At 39.4% G+C, this 18,014-nt stretch overlaps 1 protein-coding gene across 4 annotated transcripts in view; it reads right to left on the bottom strand.

The window, feature by feature from the left end:
- The window catches only part of HNRNPU (heterogeneous nuclear ribonucleoprotein U), a 22,416-nt gene extending 4,402 nt beyond the window's left edge, over positions 1-18,014 (bottom strand). Inside the window, exons 1-15 of one of the 4 annotated variants that reach the window (XM_065540265.2) lie at positions 17,086-18,014; positions 16,084-16,195; positions 15,923-15,996; positions 13,781-13,920; positions 12,741-12,840; positions 12,193-12,305; positions 11,479-11,742; positions 11,072-11,191; positions 10,213-10,341; positions 9,942-10,110; positions 9,382-9,636; positions 8,909-9,093; positions 8,464-8,535; positions 2,328-2,396; positions 160-262 (exon numbers count right to left, since the gene is read on the bottom strand). In XM_065540265.2, the coding sequence (XP_065396337.1) occupies positions 2,349-2,396; positions 8,464-8,535; positions 8,909-9,093; positions 9,382-9,636; positions 9,942-10,110; positions 10,213-10,341; positions 11,072-11,191; positions 11,479-11,742; positions 12,193-12,305; positions 12,741-12,840; positions 13,781-13,920; positions 15,923-15,996; positions 16,084-16,195; positions 17,086-17,776 (2,472 nt within the window). In that variant the 5' untranslated portion in view covers positions 17,777-18,014 and the 3' untranslated portion in view covers positions 160-262; positions 2,328-2,348. Of the gene's footprint in view, positions 1-159; positions 263-2,327; positions 2,397-6,883; positions 7,997-8,463; positions 8,536-8,908; positions 9,094-9,381; positions 9,637-9,941; positions 10,111-10,212; positions 10,342-11,071; positions 11,192-11,478; positions 11,743-12,192; positions 12,306-12,740; positions 12,841-13,780; positions 13,921-15,922; positions 15,997-16,083; positions 16,196-17,085 lie in introns of those variants that run through there. The other 3 variants (XM_074033772.1, XM_005539617.5, XM_005539618.5) reach the window with 3 other exon arrangements.

Raw genomic sequence — 18,014 nt, 5'->3', positions numbered from 1 at the left:
GAGGGGCGGAGGTTGCAGTGAGCTGAGATCGTGTCACTGCACTCCAGCCTTAGGTGACAGAGCCAGACTCGGTCTCAAAAAAAATAAAAATAGCCCAGGTTCCCCTTCTCTCATCCAGACTTTCACACGTCACAATTTCAAACTGTAAGAGTAACCTACCTTCCATGAGCACCTGGAACCTCCAGCGTACAGCTTCTTTCATTGTTCCATTAATTCCGAAATGTCACACTAGGTGATATAGCAGTAGGTACCAGCTAAATAGCTGATTAAAATAGAATTATGGTTATTAGTAGTCTTACAAACTTCTTGTGGCTTATCTATCATACCTACTTTTAAAAAATCTTTTAAGTGCTTTATGCACTTTCCCCTTCCCTCGCCCCTCCCTCTGGTTTTCCTTGACTGCTTGTGCTTTTCCATCTCAGTAAAAGGACCTCGGGGAATTTAAAATTAACTAGCTCTTCTCTGGACTTGTGATTTATATTGACTGAGTTTGGCAACAAGAAAATGTGACTATCCCTAGGTACCATCATTTGATTTGCAAGCATCTCTTTAGTCTACGTACCTCTACTCCATCGCTGGTTTCCCTTTGCTTCGATTATATAATGCGAGGAGGTCTATATAATAAATTCAGGATTCCTGTTTATGCACTTTTCAGCAAAGAGCTAGGGATCAAATAGGGTTTCAATCCTTCTATTCCTAGATAAAAATCTGTGATGGGGATCAAGACACCCCTTTAAAAGTCATGTTAAGATATACACTATTCTTTGGGTAAGCAGAAGATCTTAACAAGGAAAGTAGAAAAATTAAAATGATTGCTGTAATTCTGATTTTTAGTGGTCCTCTAGAATAAAATAATTTTTGGAAGTAGTTATCTTAAAATACTCCAGTCGTCATCAACCCAGGTCAATATACCAATATCCTCTACCACCCAAAATACTGGTATTTTACACAACTTATTTTGCACATTAAGTTCCATTTTAAAATGTTTTAAAATGTTTTCTTAAAAAGGAAGCTGTTAGAACAAAAAAATTATGAAGGTAGTTTTTTCAAAGTATTAAAGTTCATAATGTGAGCACTACAAATGTTTTACAAATATTTTTCAGTGCTTTCAACCATTGCATTTGCCCTATGCTTCCATGTTCTAGAATAAGGACATTTAAGTATTTTTATGTTGATAATAAGCAAATACTAATTCTGAGAGACGTTTCTATTGTTCACTTTAAAAGGTAGGTCAATGTAATGGGTGGTATCTGTTCTTAATTCTTCTAAGAATTAAATCCTGTATGTTATCAGTCACCTATTATATGGCACACCCTCAGGGGATATCAAAGTAATCATTCTTTGCATATACTGGCTTCTTAAGGTTTAAGTTTCCATAAAAATGTTTCTTCACCGATACCCTGAAGTCATGTGAAATAAAACATATGCCTTACCATCTAAATTCAAAGCTTATTTTTGAAATGAATGTTTCCCTTTTCTGTAGTTTTATGATTTTTCTCAAATGAACAGAAATGGCTATGAAACTGTAAGTTGCCTACTCTTCAGAAACCATTAAATTGCTTTATTTGTGAGTAGACCCATATTTCATTAAGCAAACTCTGATAGCTACATCTGGAATCAGAATAGAGCCCAAGCCCTCTTAGTTCACCTAAAGACATTCTGGAGTGTATAGTGGGGAAAATAAATTCCTCTAAAGTCTTTTTCAGGGAAATGGAAAATTACATGTCCTGGACTGATACAACCAAAGCTCACACAAGCCCTCCCATTCCTTCAGTCTTGAATTTACTTCCTAGTTGATTTTATGTACTTCAATATATGAACTAATCACTTCATTATCCAAAAGGATGTCAAGCTATTTTCCAAATTTTCATAAGCTAGTAAAAATAAGTATTTGTGAATTTAATAGAAATGAAAAAGATTTTGGGCAACCAAGGACAGAAAGGTCTCCTATGCACTGTTTGACATTAGAACGTTGTAAGGAAGTACTTACACTCTACCAAGTAGGGTGGAGATCAAAACAAACGTATTGCCAAAAGTTTAATAGATGACATCAGAAAAATGATCTAACTTTGAAAGTACTCAGGTCTATTTGCACATACACCTGTAAACCTAAGCAAGAGGACTGCCAATTGCTAAGAACACACAGAATACACACTTCACCTCAGATATGCAAGAAAAAACACCCTTTTTTTCTGTTGTAGAGACTCTGTCCATCTGGTTACCAATTACTCTCTTCCCCCATCTTTTAAAAATAGAGCCCTATTTAAAGTGATTCTGGAAGCCTAACGTAACTATGAAATGTACAAGCAGCAATTAATTTGGAATACCTATTGGAATCACTGGAACATTTAGTTGGACCCTTTAACTCTTCCACACAGCACATTCACATGGACAGACTAAGGAAAAGGAGATGAAATGTAAATCAGCACATTTGTTTGCTTTACTTTTCAAGAAAAAAAAAAAGTTACGTTGGAATCTTTTATTCTTGTACTTGACCATGATTCTCCCAATCTTTAACTACATACAACTGAGATACAGGATACAAGTTGCCTCAAAAAATTCCTTTTGTTAGTTGACATTTAAATAAGCCAATAACTCTTTAGGTACTAATGTTATCTCACCTCCATATATGCTTTAACTGTTGCAGCATTAATGTCACACTTACAAACTGGTGTCCATACCAGCCCCATCTATTCTTGGTGTTTTAAATTTTTTTAAATGTCTCGGCTGACACCAATTTGTGGCAATGCTTTAAGTGTTTGCAACATGTATTTTACTAGATATCACTCATTTGACTTCCCGTAAGGTTCAGAATGGAATTGTTAACTAGTAGGAAGAACATCCACAATGGTGCAGCACTTCTGCCAGATGCTAACTCTCCAGCCTGTAATATCTGCATTATTTTTCAATAATATAGACAGACTGGACATGCTCATGAGTAACTATGTCATTGGCACAGTATAGTGACCATAACGGTGCAAAAAAACCCTGAATCTCTATAGAAGACATTTCTCTAGAGACTAACCTACACTGACATTTACTTCACACTTCCAACTACAGTATATAGCTTTTTATGCCCAGGATTCAGCTGTAAAAGCAAAGCACCTGCTCAAGACACAAGTATACGCTGAATCCTGGCATGAAAAAGAAAGTATTCCTTATCAATAATTAGGTAACTACAAACTGACAACATGGTTATGATCCCTGTCCTAATAACTTGCCTAACCAAGTAGTGATTACTGATGTCCTGGCCCATCTTCAACATGTTTGCCTAACACTAGGCTTACAATCAACACATTCTACTACATAGGTGTTATATTTTCTGAGTAATTCTAGGTTAACATTATGAATATAACCCATCTGCCTATTTCCAATCTACTATCCCTTAAAACTATTATTAAAGATTCCTGGGGCAACTAACGAAAATTATTTCAATCATTTATATTTTTAGTCAATTGGTTAGGATGCGAAAGCATAGTCCTACTCAATAATGTAAGCGTATCATCAATTTCCCACCTAACCTCCTCCCTGAGACTGTGCTATTTCTGCACGACTTGAGATTGACATAAGTGTGACGCCAAATAAACTAGCACACATATTAAGCTAAACATAATGAAAACTAAGTATTAAGATGAATTGTTTCTGTTCAATTTCAAAAACATAGACTCTAGGTGACCCCTGGTTTTTCACCTACTCCAAAGGGATACATACTACATTAGTAGTATAGCTCACTTCCAAATTCTCAAGGGCTTATTCTAATTAAGTTTCATAACAAAGGTTAATAAGACAAAGGTCACTCCAACATGAGTTAGCTGGACAAAGTACTTTTAATGCTTATTTTACAAATATGTACCTGTAGTGCTAATCCTAGGCAAAGAAAACAGGATGATTCAAGAGCAGCCTATGTAACTACCAACTCAAGCACTAATACTAGCTAGACCACCTTCATGCTTTAAAATTTAAAGTTACGGAGTAGCTGTGGCCCTCCCCCACCAAAAAAAAAAGCTTTAAATAATAAAGGCACTGCAGCGTTAACTAAATTTTAGGGTAAATTTAGGCAATTAACAATTCGAAGAGACTTGTGGTTTATATAATTAGTAATTCAAATGACTGTTTTAGAGATCTCAGGTAGTTGACCAATTCTTGCTCAAAGCACGGTTTATGCTGGGTATGAGTCCCAATGCATAGGAATTGCAACGTATTGTCAAGCGTTTAACATATGTATGTTGGCTTTTATTAACTATTACTAAAATGTTAAAACTTAAACCCAATTATTCACCAAACTGAACCCCTCAACCTCAGAGCTCCAGAATTAGGAATGAATGACAAAGTTTAGACTCCAATCATTTTAAGAATGTTAGGTGGGAAGAAATGGCTTCAGATGCAGCATTCTGTTCATCTTTCCAAGGGAACATCTCAAATGAGTATTCTCAAGCAGGATGAGAAGTAGATAAAATTCTCTGCTACAAGTTCCATCCACTTTTTTTTTTTTTTTTTTTTAAGAGACCAGGTCTCACTATGTTGCCCAAGATGGTCTCAAACTCCTGAGTTCAAGTGATCCTCCCGCCTTGGCCTCCCAAAGTGCTAGGACTGCAGGCGTGAGCCACCACACCCAGCCAAGTTCCATCCACTTTTGAAAACAAGACATTTTATATTTATGTATAGGAAGAGAATTATGGAAACACTTTGTAAAACATCCATTTATTATATCCAATGCTAGACACTACCACTTGGGCTCTAAAAGATATGTTTATGCCTCTCTCACTGTTTATGCTAGTTTTTTAAAAACCAAATATACAAGGTCTACAATTATTTATATCCAAGATGTCTACACCACTGCCTAAAAAGCTATTAAAATATTTTTATTTGTGCAATGGAACCCATTATTTACATGGTCCTAGAATAAAAAGTCAATTTATATTGTGAATAAATTTATCAAAAAACATGTCATTCAATTCCCACAAATGAGACATTTTAAATACAGAATACACTCTATTCATGAATATAAAATCCCCAGGTGAAAGTCCCTTAAAATACTATTATGGTTGTTTCCTAGAATAATTTCATAACTTTTTCAAAGAAAATTCCTTTAAACTTTAATACCTTGTTGCTAGTGCTCAGAACATCTAGGTTCAATCTTTATTTTTATAGACAGGATCTGTCCTAGGCAAATGAGGGCTTGTTATAAATTTAAGAGTTTCCTCTTGTCATTTCAGTGTCAAATTGATTTGACTCAATTTCATGATTTCATCTTGCTCAAGGCCATAAACTGGTCAAAGCCAGAGCCCTTCAAAGGATGTGTGAGTATATGAGGGAAAACTTTCCATATAATTTTATTTACATCATTTATTTCTCACAGCAGTCTAAGTTTTAGTTTTCTTTTCTCAAATTCTCTGCTGTTTTTGTATTACTGCAGCTGACCAATCCAAAGCCAGTTTTCACTCAGCATGTTATTCTATTTTCAAATATAACCTCTTAGTGAAAGCACCCCTCAAATCAACAGCAATCTCACAGTGAGTTTCCTTTGGGTAGTTAGGATTTGTCCAGAACTACATCCTTTTCAGTTGTTCAGATTTTTGCTTGCCATTAGGGAGGCATGGGAAGGATGAGCAATAAATCGGGTTTCTCATTCATATCTTATTTCTTAACTTACCTAATTTTCTCCCTGTTGCTTGCTATTTGGTACACTCCCTTCTCTGAATCCCTTAAACACTTTAAGGTTACTTCTTCCATACAAGTGTAGACAATTCTATTAATTCCAGTCTTGACTAAAAATTTTAACATTTTTCTGGGTACCATTTTTAACCACACTCTCCCCAAATTCTCTGGGCTAAACAGGAATGATAGTCTACCTAGTGTTACTTGACCATGACTTTCCCATTGCAATTATAAAATGAATTCCTTAATAAGCAATTTTAAACTACAGGGTATAGCCAAGACTTTTTAAAGGCACAAAGGACAACTTTAGGACACAACGCTGATTAGAATCAAAACCTGAAACTGTTCCTCTAGGTAAGCCTATGCAATCGTAATAAGGTATACTGAAGAGTAGCTCAGGCCAGTGGTTCTTAGCATTACTTGCTAGAAAAGGTAAAAATCCATGACACTATCTTCAACTGTTAAATATCCTATGTTAACTAAGGATTAGCCTTTGTTCCAAAAATGTCTCAACTGAACCTACACCATCACTTAAAACTCCAGCTTACACCAAGAAAATTCCTTAGAAGTATGAATTCATATTTAAGATCTGATTTTAAAGGGCTAAAACAAAATTCTAAGCAATCAGAAATATAGCAAACCTAAACTTACCAAAAGCAACCTAAAAACACCAAGGAAACACTAGACTGAAGTCAAATTTTAGTTCTACAGTTTGACTCCTGATTCCTCACTTCACATGGGTGAGGGGAAGATTAAAAGTGTTCTGTGCAAACCCAATATAATTACAATTAGGGGATCTAATGTTATTACAGAGCTACAGTCAAGTTAGCAGTGTTGTGTAGTAGTGACATCAATGACTGGCTTGCATGATGGCTTCTAAAAGCATCTGTTCCCAGAGTTTCATGTATCATATATATGTATATAAAATAATCAGTTGAGGACAGCATTAGCATTCGGTAAAGATGATAAACTCAGTGTTAACTTCTCCCAGCCAGTACCTTTTCCCCTCATTAAATATGTTAAAAGTTGTCTCGTGGGGAGGGGAAGGGAAGAATTCAACTTTACTTCATAATTATATATCAATTGTCAGTATACATTTAAGTTTTTAAAACCTAAATGTTCTATGCAGAGTAAATAAGCTGTCCAGAAAGCACACACTTAAAATTTCTCCTCTTGGGAGTTAAAGGGATTTTGAACCTTGATGGCGAGAATCCCAAAACAAGAGTAAAATGAATTCTTTTTATTGCAAACAAACGTCTAAATTAATTTCTCCACCCACTTTCTTTAGAAAGAAAAAGAAATCAGCAGGCTAAGGAGATACCCATTCAAGAACTGACATGATTAAAAATTAAGATATAAATGGGTGACTCACAATTTCATTAGCTTACAAAGATGGTGGAGTTAACTACTACAAGCACACTAGTTATACAGTATTTTGTGGGAGAAGGGCATACAGACATGGCTAACTTCATATAGATCCCATTAGACAACTGGATTTACAACAAGTTTTTTTAATAAGAAATGGGCAAAGCCAGCTTTCTTTTCAGAATCAAAATGCAGAACAAATGGAAAAATTATGGTATTTAACCTTCACAAGTTTGAGCCTCCACAAATAATGCAACCAAGGTTTACATTTTTAACAGCCCTTCTACATACACTCCATCTTCTCTATCTTAGTTCCAAGTTTTGGTTTTCAATCCCAATTATACCAATTCCATCGTTATTTAAGAAAAATCCTTCCCAGTTATTGTCAGAAACTACAATTTAGCTTACCCCCTCCACTACCCAGCAAACTACAGAGAGGATGGAGTGTAATATGAGCAGTACAGAGTCTTAATGCAATTCATGAGGACCACTTAGTCCTTACATGAATCTGGTTGCTAACATTTCTATTATATTGTGACAATGACTCCCGACTGTTATTCTCTGTGAGAAATGGGGGGAGTAAATTCTTAATAAAAGACACCAGGTACAAAGCAACATTTTACTTCTGTTGTGATAAAAAAAAAAAGTCACATTTTACAGATAAAATGTAGAACCCTGAAATACTGACACATTCTCTTATCGTGCACAATGCTGAGGTTCTCTTACGATTCACTTTTAAACTGCAATTAAAAATGTACAAAAAAGAAAAGAAAAAAAATCAACCCACAAAGCTTCTAAAAAAGGAACCCGCAGGCACTTCCTCTTGTGGAATGTTTAAAAAGTTAGCCTACTAAAGAAAACAGTCGACTTCTTGTGAAGGTTTTGGAGAAATATGTATCAGTTCGTTTTATTTGGGTATTCAATAATATCCTTGGTGATAATGCTGACTCCATGGCTTCTGACCCCAGAATTGCTGTAAGAGAAAATTTTGTTTTTAAAGAAAAAACATCAATAAGCCACTCAAACTGTTTTTAGGAAATGACAATGAATCTAATTCAGAGTAATTTGCTGGAAACAAATTTATACTTGTCATACCTCTGATTTCTACCAGATTTAGTTTTAATATCCCATAATTATCAATACACATTACAAAATGAAACACATCATGAATTTGTTAGTTTACACAATTAAAGCTAACAGTAAAAAGAACTGTATATATTAAATAATATTACTTCATTAAAAAAATTTAACTTATAGCAATTTTCAACCTATTTTGCCTTCAAAAGGTAGATTATGGCTACTACTGCAACACGATTCACACTTTACCCTATTAACACTTATAAACACTTCAATCCCTGGACAGGATCTTTTTCAAGACTGATAAATCTTAGGAACTCAAAATACAATTAATGTACATAAACCACGTAAGAAATTACTTACACCCTGCTGCCACTGGTTGTAGCCCTGAGATTGATTTTTGTAGCCACGATTGTTTCCTCGTCCTCTGAAGTTCTACAAAAAGGAAATAGATCTAAGAGCTCTGGGCCCAATCGCTTGTTAGGTTTGCGGGGGTGGGAGAGAGGAGCAGAAATGGACAGGTTGCTAGCCCCTAATCTTAGGGGGCAATATACAAATTCTGGATACCCTCTGCTGGTTTCTTAGTTTTTATTTTTTATTCATTATGAGAAACGCATCTGACTTGTTAATTAGTACACCTGAAAAAACTCAAAAGTAGACTCATTTCACCATTACTAGTTCAATTTTCCTTATGTCAATGCCTATCATGTTCCTTATGGACTACTAAGACACCCCAACATAAAGCTCACAACTTTCCAGATTAAGCTATACAGATATCATCATGCTTCCAGGGATCTTTAATCATTACCTGGTTGTAGTTCCCTCTGTTGGGCATTCCACCTCTGTTGTAGTTCCCTCTGTTTGAATAACTACCACGGCCAGGAAAAACAGGGGCACGAGGGTATGGATAGCCGATTCCACCACTTCCACCGCCGCCACCACCTCTCTGTGGCATGTTGCCCCTCCTATTATATCCGCCACGATTCCCAGGGGCTAAAAAACAAGGGATGTTTTAGTTTCATTGCATTGTACCCTACTTATACAGAAGACTCAGGATTCCTCTAGATTGTTCCTTTTTCTCCAAAAATAATTGTTTAAAGACAAAAGTAATGTTTAATTCTAACCATTAACAACATAACCTAGGTGTATTTACTGTCAAATTACATGAATACTAATTACTGTGACAGCATACCATTAATGAGGAAGAAACCAGCTATATCCAAACTATAAAATTATCATTTGTTTCGATCCTGAAATACAGAACACTCAAAATTAACTTGCCTCCTCCTCTGAAATTTCCACCACGCATATTGAATCCTCCACGTCCTCTATGGCCACCACCTCTGTTAAACTGGTTCTTGCCACTCTTATTTTTATTGCTTTTCTTTGAGCCAGTGTTCTGTTTCTTTTCTGGTGGAAGAGCCTTTTTGCTTTCTTCCTTATATTGCTCCAAAAGTTTTTGGGCTTCTTCCTTCTGAAGTTCAACATAGGTTATTTCATCAAAGCACTCAGCTACCTCTGGGAGGGTAAAGTTTCCTGCAGGAAACAAAGTCGTATTATTAACTTAGAAACCCACCACAAATCCCCACAATCCTAAAGCTAACAAATTATTAAGGTTTAGTAACGTATTTTCCTAAAAACAAACAGAAATAGACCAAACATATATGCATATTTAACAAGTGCAATTGTAATTCCTGAAGCAGTATTGCTGGAAAAAATGTTAACTTTTCAGAGGAGTAAGTCCTAATAGATATAACAAAGTTACACAAGCAGAATATGCATGGAAAAAAAAAAAAAAAAAGATTTAACACACTTAACAGAATTAAATTAAAATTCCATGCCTTTCATTTTGAGGACCGCATGTTCTGGTAAGTCTTTCCCCTCTACTTCTGCTTTCTTCTGTGTTCTTTGCTTATAGTCTTCATCTTTTGGGCACACTACAACAGCTTTTCGCTGGAAGCCTGCGAACAGGCACATTTTTCTCCTCTGGGCAGCAGCAGACACATTTGTCTTTAAAAAAAGAAATTTATGTTTACAACCCTAAATGTTAATTCTACACCAATCTATCTAAATTATCAGTTAATATTTTTCATCTTCAAAGCTACAGCATACCTGATCCAGAATGAAATTTCGCTTCTTTCGGGCAGCAATCTCAATAAATTTCCCAAGACACTGTGGGGCTCTCTGCAACAGTGTGTTCAGTTTTCCAGTATCTGCCATTTGCTTCTTAAAACCTGCCACCTATATTCAAAAGTTAAAATTTCCCCTTGAACTTGTGAATTTTAATAAGTTATGCTTTTTAAAATTCAACTCTCATCTATATGTAAAGCAGGCAACATACATTACCTTTGTCCATTATTGTTACAAAAACAGGGTCACTTAAACTATGTAACAAGACCCTACACCCTACACTTAATTCTTTTTAGCTTCTAGAAACACTAGCAGCTCCTGTGCTCAAAAACACAGAAGCCTAGCCACCGGAAGGCAGTTTACCCTCACAGAGCTTACTTAAAGAACCAACTTAATCTTGCCTTTCCTCCCACCTTCTTAAGATATTAACAAAATGGATACAGACAAAGGCAAAAGGTTTACTTAGAATACCTCCTAGTCTATCATTTTTCTTTTTTTTTTTTTCTGAGACAGAGTCTTGCTCTGTCGCCCAGATTGGAGTACAATGGCACGATCTCGACTCACTGCAACCTCTGCCTCCCAGGTTCAAGTAATTCTCCCTGCCTCAGTCTCCCAAGCAGCTGGGATTACAGGTGCCCACTACCACGCTTGGCTAATTTTTGTATTTTCAGTAGAAATGGGCCTTTGCCATGTTGGCCAGGTGGGTCTCAAACTCCTGACCTCAGGTGATCCATCCACCTCAGTCTCCCAAAATGCTGAGATTACAGGCGTGAACCACCATGCCCAGCCTTCTCCTCGTCTATTTTAAACACTGAGATCAGGCCCTGAACATTTTACTTACCATCATTTTATCCATAATAGTATTTGTGCCAAGAATGTTGTATTTCCCTGGATTTTCCGCTGCATGCTTAGTAACCCAGGTAGTTTTTCCAGCTCCTGGCAAGCCAATCATCATCACAACCTAGTGAAAATAATGAAATGTCATTAGACACCACCTAATAATTCTTTAAATATTGTTCTATTAAGGCCAATTTAAATATCTAAGTCTTCATAGCCCTTATACTAAGGGACAAAAATTTGTGTTTATGGAAAGAGTAACAGTCAACATAAGGGGAAAACAATGGTTACTTAAGAGAAATATGTACAGCACAAAGTAAACAGACTAATCATCTACCTCTTCTAAATGTCATTTTGTGCCAGTCAAACAATATTCAAATGCCAGTTAAAAAAAAAAAAAAAATCACTTACTTCACAATCTTTCTTCTCTTCAGGCCCCTTTGGTCCTCTAACTCGATCCTCTAAGGGGACATTCTGGATAAAAGTATACTCTTCAGGTATTGGAAAATATGGCTTTTCCTTCTGACCAAAATTAAATTCAACTGCACAGTTGTGGCAGAGAACATGCGGGAAGAGTGGCCGTCCAGCAAGAACTTCCTTACTGATTTTGAAAGCAATGCCAAGATCTTGTCCATTCTTAGCATAGGAGAGTTCTACTTCATCACTTTCAAAGTTCTGTTAAACAGCAAAAAATTCAAGTTATCTGCTTCCTGTAAACTTTCTAAAAAACTAATAATTAAAATTAGGAGCAAAGCTTATCCTGTGGGAGCTACAGGTTAAACAACTATTAAGTGGCCTCTAAGGGCTACACAGTTAAGAAATCTGATGGTTACAAACAATGAAGCACGGATCTCCAGAACCAGAAACAATAGTGACCTAGAAGTTAGACTAAATTTTCTAGGTCAATTTCATCTTCATTGTTTTCAGTCAAAATGAAATTAGTGAGTTCCTCAAAAATGTCCTGTATTTTCCCAATTCAACTGCTGAATGAGTATTTATACTAACCCAGGGACTGGTGTATTTATGTTGCTCCTATTGAAGATTGACCTTAATAAAGCTTCTTAAAAGTTCCTAGATATAGCTACTAATTTGCCATTTATACATAGAAAGTTAGCTTTAACTTACAGCAAAACATGTAATCACATCATTTTCATCAAACTTTTCTCCATAATCTTCAGTCTCACAGTTGCATGTTTTTATTCCTTTTAGAGAATACCCGTAAGAAAATTCTTCTTCACCTAAGAAAGTAATTAACCTTCGTGAAGCAGATTTTTAAAATAGTCCAAAGACTCATCTATTTCACTACTTAAAATGTAGGCTACAAGAGAAATGAGCATATAACCTAATCACCTGTCACTGACACTATTACTTTTCTACCTCTGTACTAGAATTGATGAAAGTTAGGAGGGATATATATATATGCAGAGACCAAATTAGTTGACAATTTGCATATCATGGGTAAGATTTTATTTCAACCATAAACTTCTAATAAAGGAACAAAAACTAAAATGTAGCCTGTGCCTACTATGTGCTAATATTACTTGTCTGAAGTATTAACAGAATAGATAAAAACAGACAAAAGGCTTAGAATGCCTTCTAGTCTGGTTAAAAAATAAGGATATCAGACCCTCCTAAACATTCATGAGCCCACATCAGTCAAAAAGAATCTTTACCAAGTAACATTCCACTTGTAGTTAGTGACCAGCCAATACGAACTTCATGTATGTCAATATCTTTTGTATATAAATGCCTTACTGGGATCTTCTCTGTAACCTGAAAGTCGAATCATTAAATAATTAAAATCATAAACCAAGGAGGTAACCCCTTAACTCTGGCTTATTTCATAGGGTCATGAGCTAATCTTCCTCGAGCTATAAATACAAAGAGATGGCACACTCTAGCCCATCCCTAATATTTGTAAGAACTTTAAACTGATGTGCTTATAACTTGAAATGTTAAATACTTATTTGACCCATACTTAAAAGAATAGTTAATATTTTTACAGTTCATGTTGTCAGTCTTCAACTTAAAGCCAATTAAAGGATACATTTAATGTTTTTCTCGCCAACAAAACCTGTAATCTAACCAAATTTTATTTTTCACTCTTTGGTGGCCCTTTCAAATGCTTGATAAAAATGAAGTACCCTAAATAAAAAGTTGCCTAGCTCTGCATGTCAAGTTCTAACATAACTTAACTGTCACAACAAAATGAAGGTTCCAAGTTCCTCTTTTAATTTACAGGAAGCTTCAAAAAATAAGTACCTCTGATAACTTAGCAGTATGAAGCACCTGTAATTTCAGTATTCTGGGAGGCCCAGGCAGGCAGATCACCTGAGCTTACGAGTTCAAGACCAGCCTGGGCAACATGGTGAGACCCTGTCACTATTTTAAAAAGAAAAAAAGAAAAGAAAAAAAAAGGCTGGCTCAAGTGCGGTGGCTCAAGCCTGTAATCCCAGCACTTTGGGAGGCCGAGGTGGGTGGATCACCTGAGGTCAGGAGCCCCGTTCTCTATTAAAAATACAAAAATTAGCCAGGTGTGGTGGCACGTGCCTATAGTCCCAGCTACTTGTGAGGCTGAGGCAAGAAGAATCACTTGAACCCAGGACGAGGAGGTTGCAGTTGAGCCTGGGTCACACCACACCAATCCAGCCTAGGGGACAGAGTGAGACTCTGTCTCCAAAATCAAACAAAAACATCATAAAATTGCATTTACCTTCATCTCAAAACACACTTTGCCTTTTGACACACCATAAGATGCTCTTCCTCCAGCCCAAAGAAAAGCAAAACTTTCCATTGTAAGGGAAGAAGCACTGAGACGATCTCTTGATATTTTAAAATGTAGATCACAATTATCTGTAATTATATCAAATACTGTGTTACTTTTGACATCCAATGTAAACATATATGCTATGTAGAGAAAACTTGGTTATTTAATTTTTGCATGTACTTAACGCTGCACAACTTTTCTCCACATCATGCTGTTGTTCCAATTTTCAGTTTAAAGCCCCACTCCCACCAAGTCACTCCTTTTAAATTATGTACTGAAAAGTAAACTGCCTCTGAAACTAATACCAAGGTTTAACATGTATATTTTAAGTATTTAAAATAATCAAGACAATGTGACATTAATACATACCTGCTCTGCTCTTTACCTTGATTTAGAGGCAAGCAGTAGAGGATAGCAGGAAATCAAAGTGAAGCATGCCAGAACCAGGTAGATTTACCAGTGCCACATTAAAACTGAAGGGAGGCCACGACCAAATTATTTTGAAACAGGAGTATGAGCTGCTGTTGATCCTGCACCAGGGCTCTAGCTCCTAAATTCTTCTTCTAAAACTTGTGAAGAAGACAGCCTAAATCTATGAAGTACAAACCTGGCCGTCTAATGCTGTTAATAGTGCAGCATTTTAGGTCCTCTTTACCCAGGACTGCCTGTTCAACAATTAGGGATTAACTGCTTCCCGGATTATCCAAATCCAAAGTGTCTTTAACCTAGCTACCTATGGGTCACTGGCTCATTAACATGCACCTTCTCAGACTTCTCACTTCAACAGCTAAAGTCAAGCTGGAATTCAATTTTTTTTTTACTGATCAGAGAAAAATAAATCTACAGTTTGGAATTTTTCTTAAATTAGAATTACTGTAATCAGCAGAATTTAATTCAACAGATTGTTTGAATTCAACATTGTGTTTATATTGACATATGCCTATCTGATTTGCTAAAAAATCTAACAATTACATTACCTGCATGAGTCACCACTTCACTACCTTGCCAATTCCTAGCAACTTTTTATTTACACAACCCAGAATTTCACATAAAACTTTCAATTCAACTAACTCCTTTTTCACCTGCAGTTTTTTACTTCAAAAAGGCTCAGATGACTATCTCAACCTTCTGTAAAGGACATTCCAGTAAGAAAGAGTTTTACATTTACACTCTTACAAATCTGAATAAAACCAAATTGTACAAGAAAACATGAGAAGCTAAGCTTCAATGCCCTCCATCTAAAAGAGCAGGCTGACACCACAGCTGATACTTTCAAACAGGTATTTCTATTCTTTGGTCTATTTATCACACCCAGAGTTGTGAATTCTGGTCACTAAACCAACTACTTTTTTTTATAACAACAACAAAAAAAATGCAAGTCTGACAGTCAAAGCCCACTTAGAGGTTTGCAATACTTTCTCATACTCAATTGCAACCCAACTGGGTGAAGTAGCAGTATTTACAGTGCTGCACTGCCATTGATACCATTCGCTGCTGAAGAAAGCTAGTGGCCCAGTGATAGCCCACTGCTGCTGCCTCAGGTCTTTGGAAGAAATCAACTTATGTTTAAAGCAGCAGCTACTGAACTGGAATTGAGAACAAAAGAGCAGTTATTGAAAAAATAATATTACAATCTTTTAGAATAGGGAATATACTTGTGTGCTAATGGGAGAAGTCATTAGTAAATATTTAACTAGCCCAAATAGCTCACTTAATATAATTCCACAAAAAAATGAATTACTTTATTGTAGAAGCCTGTAAGGCTAAATTATAGGTAGTGTTACAAGTTTCCGTTAGCTAGTCAGAAACTGGCATTAATTTTACATTTCCTAAGAACGAGAACTTTCAAGTCATAAAAATATGAAACTCCTAGAGCCTGTAAAATAATCCATTTGATACAACTGATGCCGTGCTAAATATTAAACTACTAGGTTCTGAATATAAACCATTATCTCTTCCTGCTTTTAAAAAAAACTAACCCAACTTTTGCTGCACTTAAGCATTAAGTTTTCTAACATTTTGGAAGCAAAAAAAAAAAATAAAAACCATCACCGCATTTCATAATTGGGGAGAAACAGCTTCACTTACAAGTATCAAGACAAACCACTGTGTCATCGAAGTGTTCATCTTCTTCTTCAACAGGTGGCTGAGGAGATTTGGCTCTGAAAGACAGAATTGTCTCCTGATACAGCTTTCCGATCAACGAACGAATAAGGGATGACAAGTAAAACTAGGTGAGCATCCTATACCTGCTATACTTGTTCTCTTCAATGTACTCAAAATATCCACGGCCATGATCTTCTCGTGGTCTTTTAACACCCCTCTTTTTATCTCCGCCTTTCTGTTCTGTTTTGCCGTCCCCTAAAACACACAAGACCCCCATAAGAGGCCAGGCCGCTAAACAACAACAAAAAAGCGCTTTTCCGTTCCGAGAAGCAAAGCAGCTCGACTTTATCCTGCTTTTTAACTGAGGTTTTAACCGAGGACTCAAATGTGAATTCGAAGAACAATCAGCTACGAATTGGATTAGCGCTAGTGACGCAGTCTAAAGACGTTACGAATTTTGCCAGTCTCCTCGATGATTCGAGAAACCCAAAGAAAAACTGCGCGGCCCAGGCCCGAAGCCCACGTGTATCGCGACCAGGGCGCAGGAGGGGGAGGGGCCGAGCCCGGCGCGGCGGCGCTCCCCTCCCCCGCGGGCCCGCGCTCCCCGCGGCCGCATTGTACTGATCTTCCGCCCCCCGCCCCGCCCCGCCCGGCTCCTCCCGCAGGAAGTGACGTCACGCCGAGCCCCTGCGCTCCTTGCACAATACAGCGGCGAGGAGCCGCCAAAGCGCGCCCGCCCCGGGACCTGGGGCCTCTCCCCTCCCCCCGAGACATGTGCCCGCACCGCGCGCACGCAGCGCGACGGCGCCACCGCGGGCCGACCGGGCTCCCTCCCGCCGCCCGCCCGCGGCTCCTCCCCCTCCAGCGGCAGCTGCAGCTCCCCCCGGCTCTCGAGCCACATAATGGAGGCGCTGCCACCGCCGTCACACACACACACACACACACGAACACACGCACACACGCCCCGAGCCCGAGGCCTCTCGGCTAATCTGGGATTCCCCGCGCCCCCTCCCCCACCCGCCACCCTCCCCGCGGCCCCCGCCCGCCCGGGGCTCCCTCCCCCTGCGGGGCTCCGGCAGGCCTGGGGCACGGTCCCCACCCCGCGCGGGCCTCCCGCCGCGCGCAACGTACAACGCAGCACTCACCCGCCGCCGGAGCCCCGGGGCGACCGCCGCCTCCGCCGCCTTCCGCCTTCTTCTTACCTCCCGCCTGCTGCTGGCCCTGCCTCGCCCCGGGCGGCGCCACCGTCACCGCGAACAGCGAGGTGGGGCCGCTGCTCTTCCCCGCGGCCTCCTTGGCGGCCCCGCGCTGCTGTTGGGTCTGTTGCTGCTGCGTCGCCGGCGGTTGAGGCTGCTGCTCCCCGTGCCCGTTCTCGTCGCCCGCGCCTTCCTCTTCGTCCCCGAGCTCATCTTCCCCTTCCTGGAAACCCTGATCGTCGCCGTTCTCGTCTTCCGAGGCGGCCTCCTCCTCCTCCATCGGGCCCGAGTCGGCCGCCCCCGCGGCCCCGTTCTCCTCTCCTAGCTCCATCTGGTCGCCGTCCAGGGCGGAGATTCCTTCCTCCTCCTCTTCCTCTTCCTCCTCCTCTTCATCGCCGCCGACCGCGGCCTCCTGCTCGAGGCCTGCTCCCGAGCGCCCGGCGGAATCCCCGCCCAGGTCTAGGCTGCCGTTCCCGGGCTCCATGGCGGGGCGGCCCCCGGCCTCCTCGTCGTCCAGCGCGGCCTGGAGTCGCTCCATGAGCTCGGCCTTGAGACCCTTGTCAGAAAGGCGTCGCTTCTTGAGCTCCTCTTTCAGCTCCGACACCTTCAGCTTTTTTACATTAACAGGCGAGGAACTCATGGTGAGGGCCCCGATTCACCGCTAGGCGCTGCCTCAAACTCGGCTCCGCTCACTCGGCCACTGGTGGCGGCTGCTGCGGCTGCTCCTCGGCCCGGGCGGCGGCTGCGGCTGCGGCTGGAGATGGGGTCGTGCTGCAGAGCGGATCCGCCTGGTGTCGAACGGCGCCAATTCCTTTCACCGAGTTCGCGAGGGAGACGCGGAGACTCGCCTGGCGCGAGCGAGCACGCAACGTCCTCTC

This window comes from Macaca fascicularis, chromosome 1 (genome assembly GCF_037993035.2).
Source record: "Macaca fascicularis isolate 582-1 chromosome 1, T2T-MFA8v1.1".
In the NCBI taxonomy this organism is placed as follows: Eukaryota; Metazoa; Chordata; class Mammalia; order Primates; family Cercopithecidae; genus Macaca; species Macaca fascicularis.
Note: the sequence above shows the minus strand (reverse complement) of the source record. Positions and strands in the feature narration are given on the sequence as shown.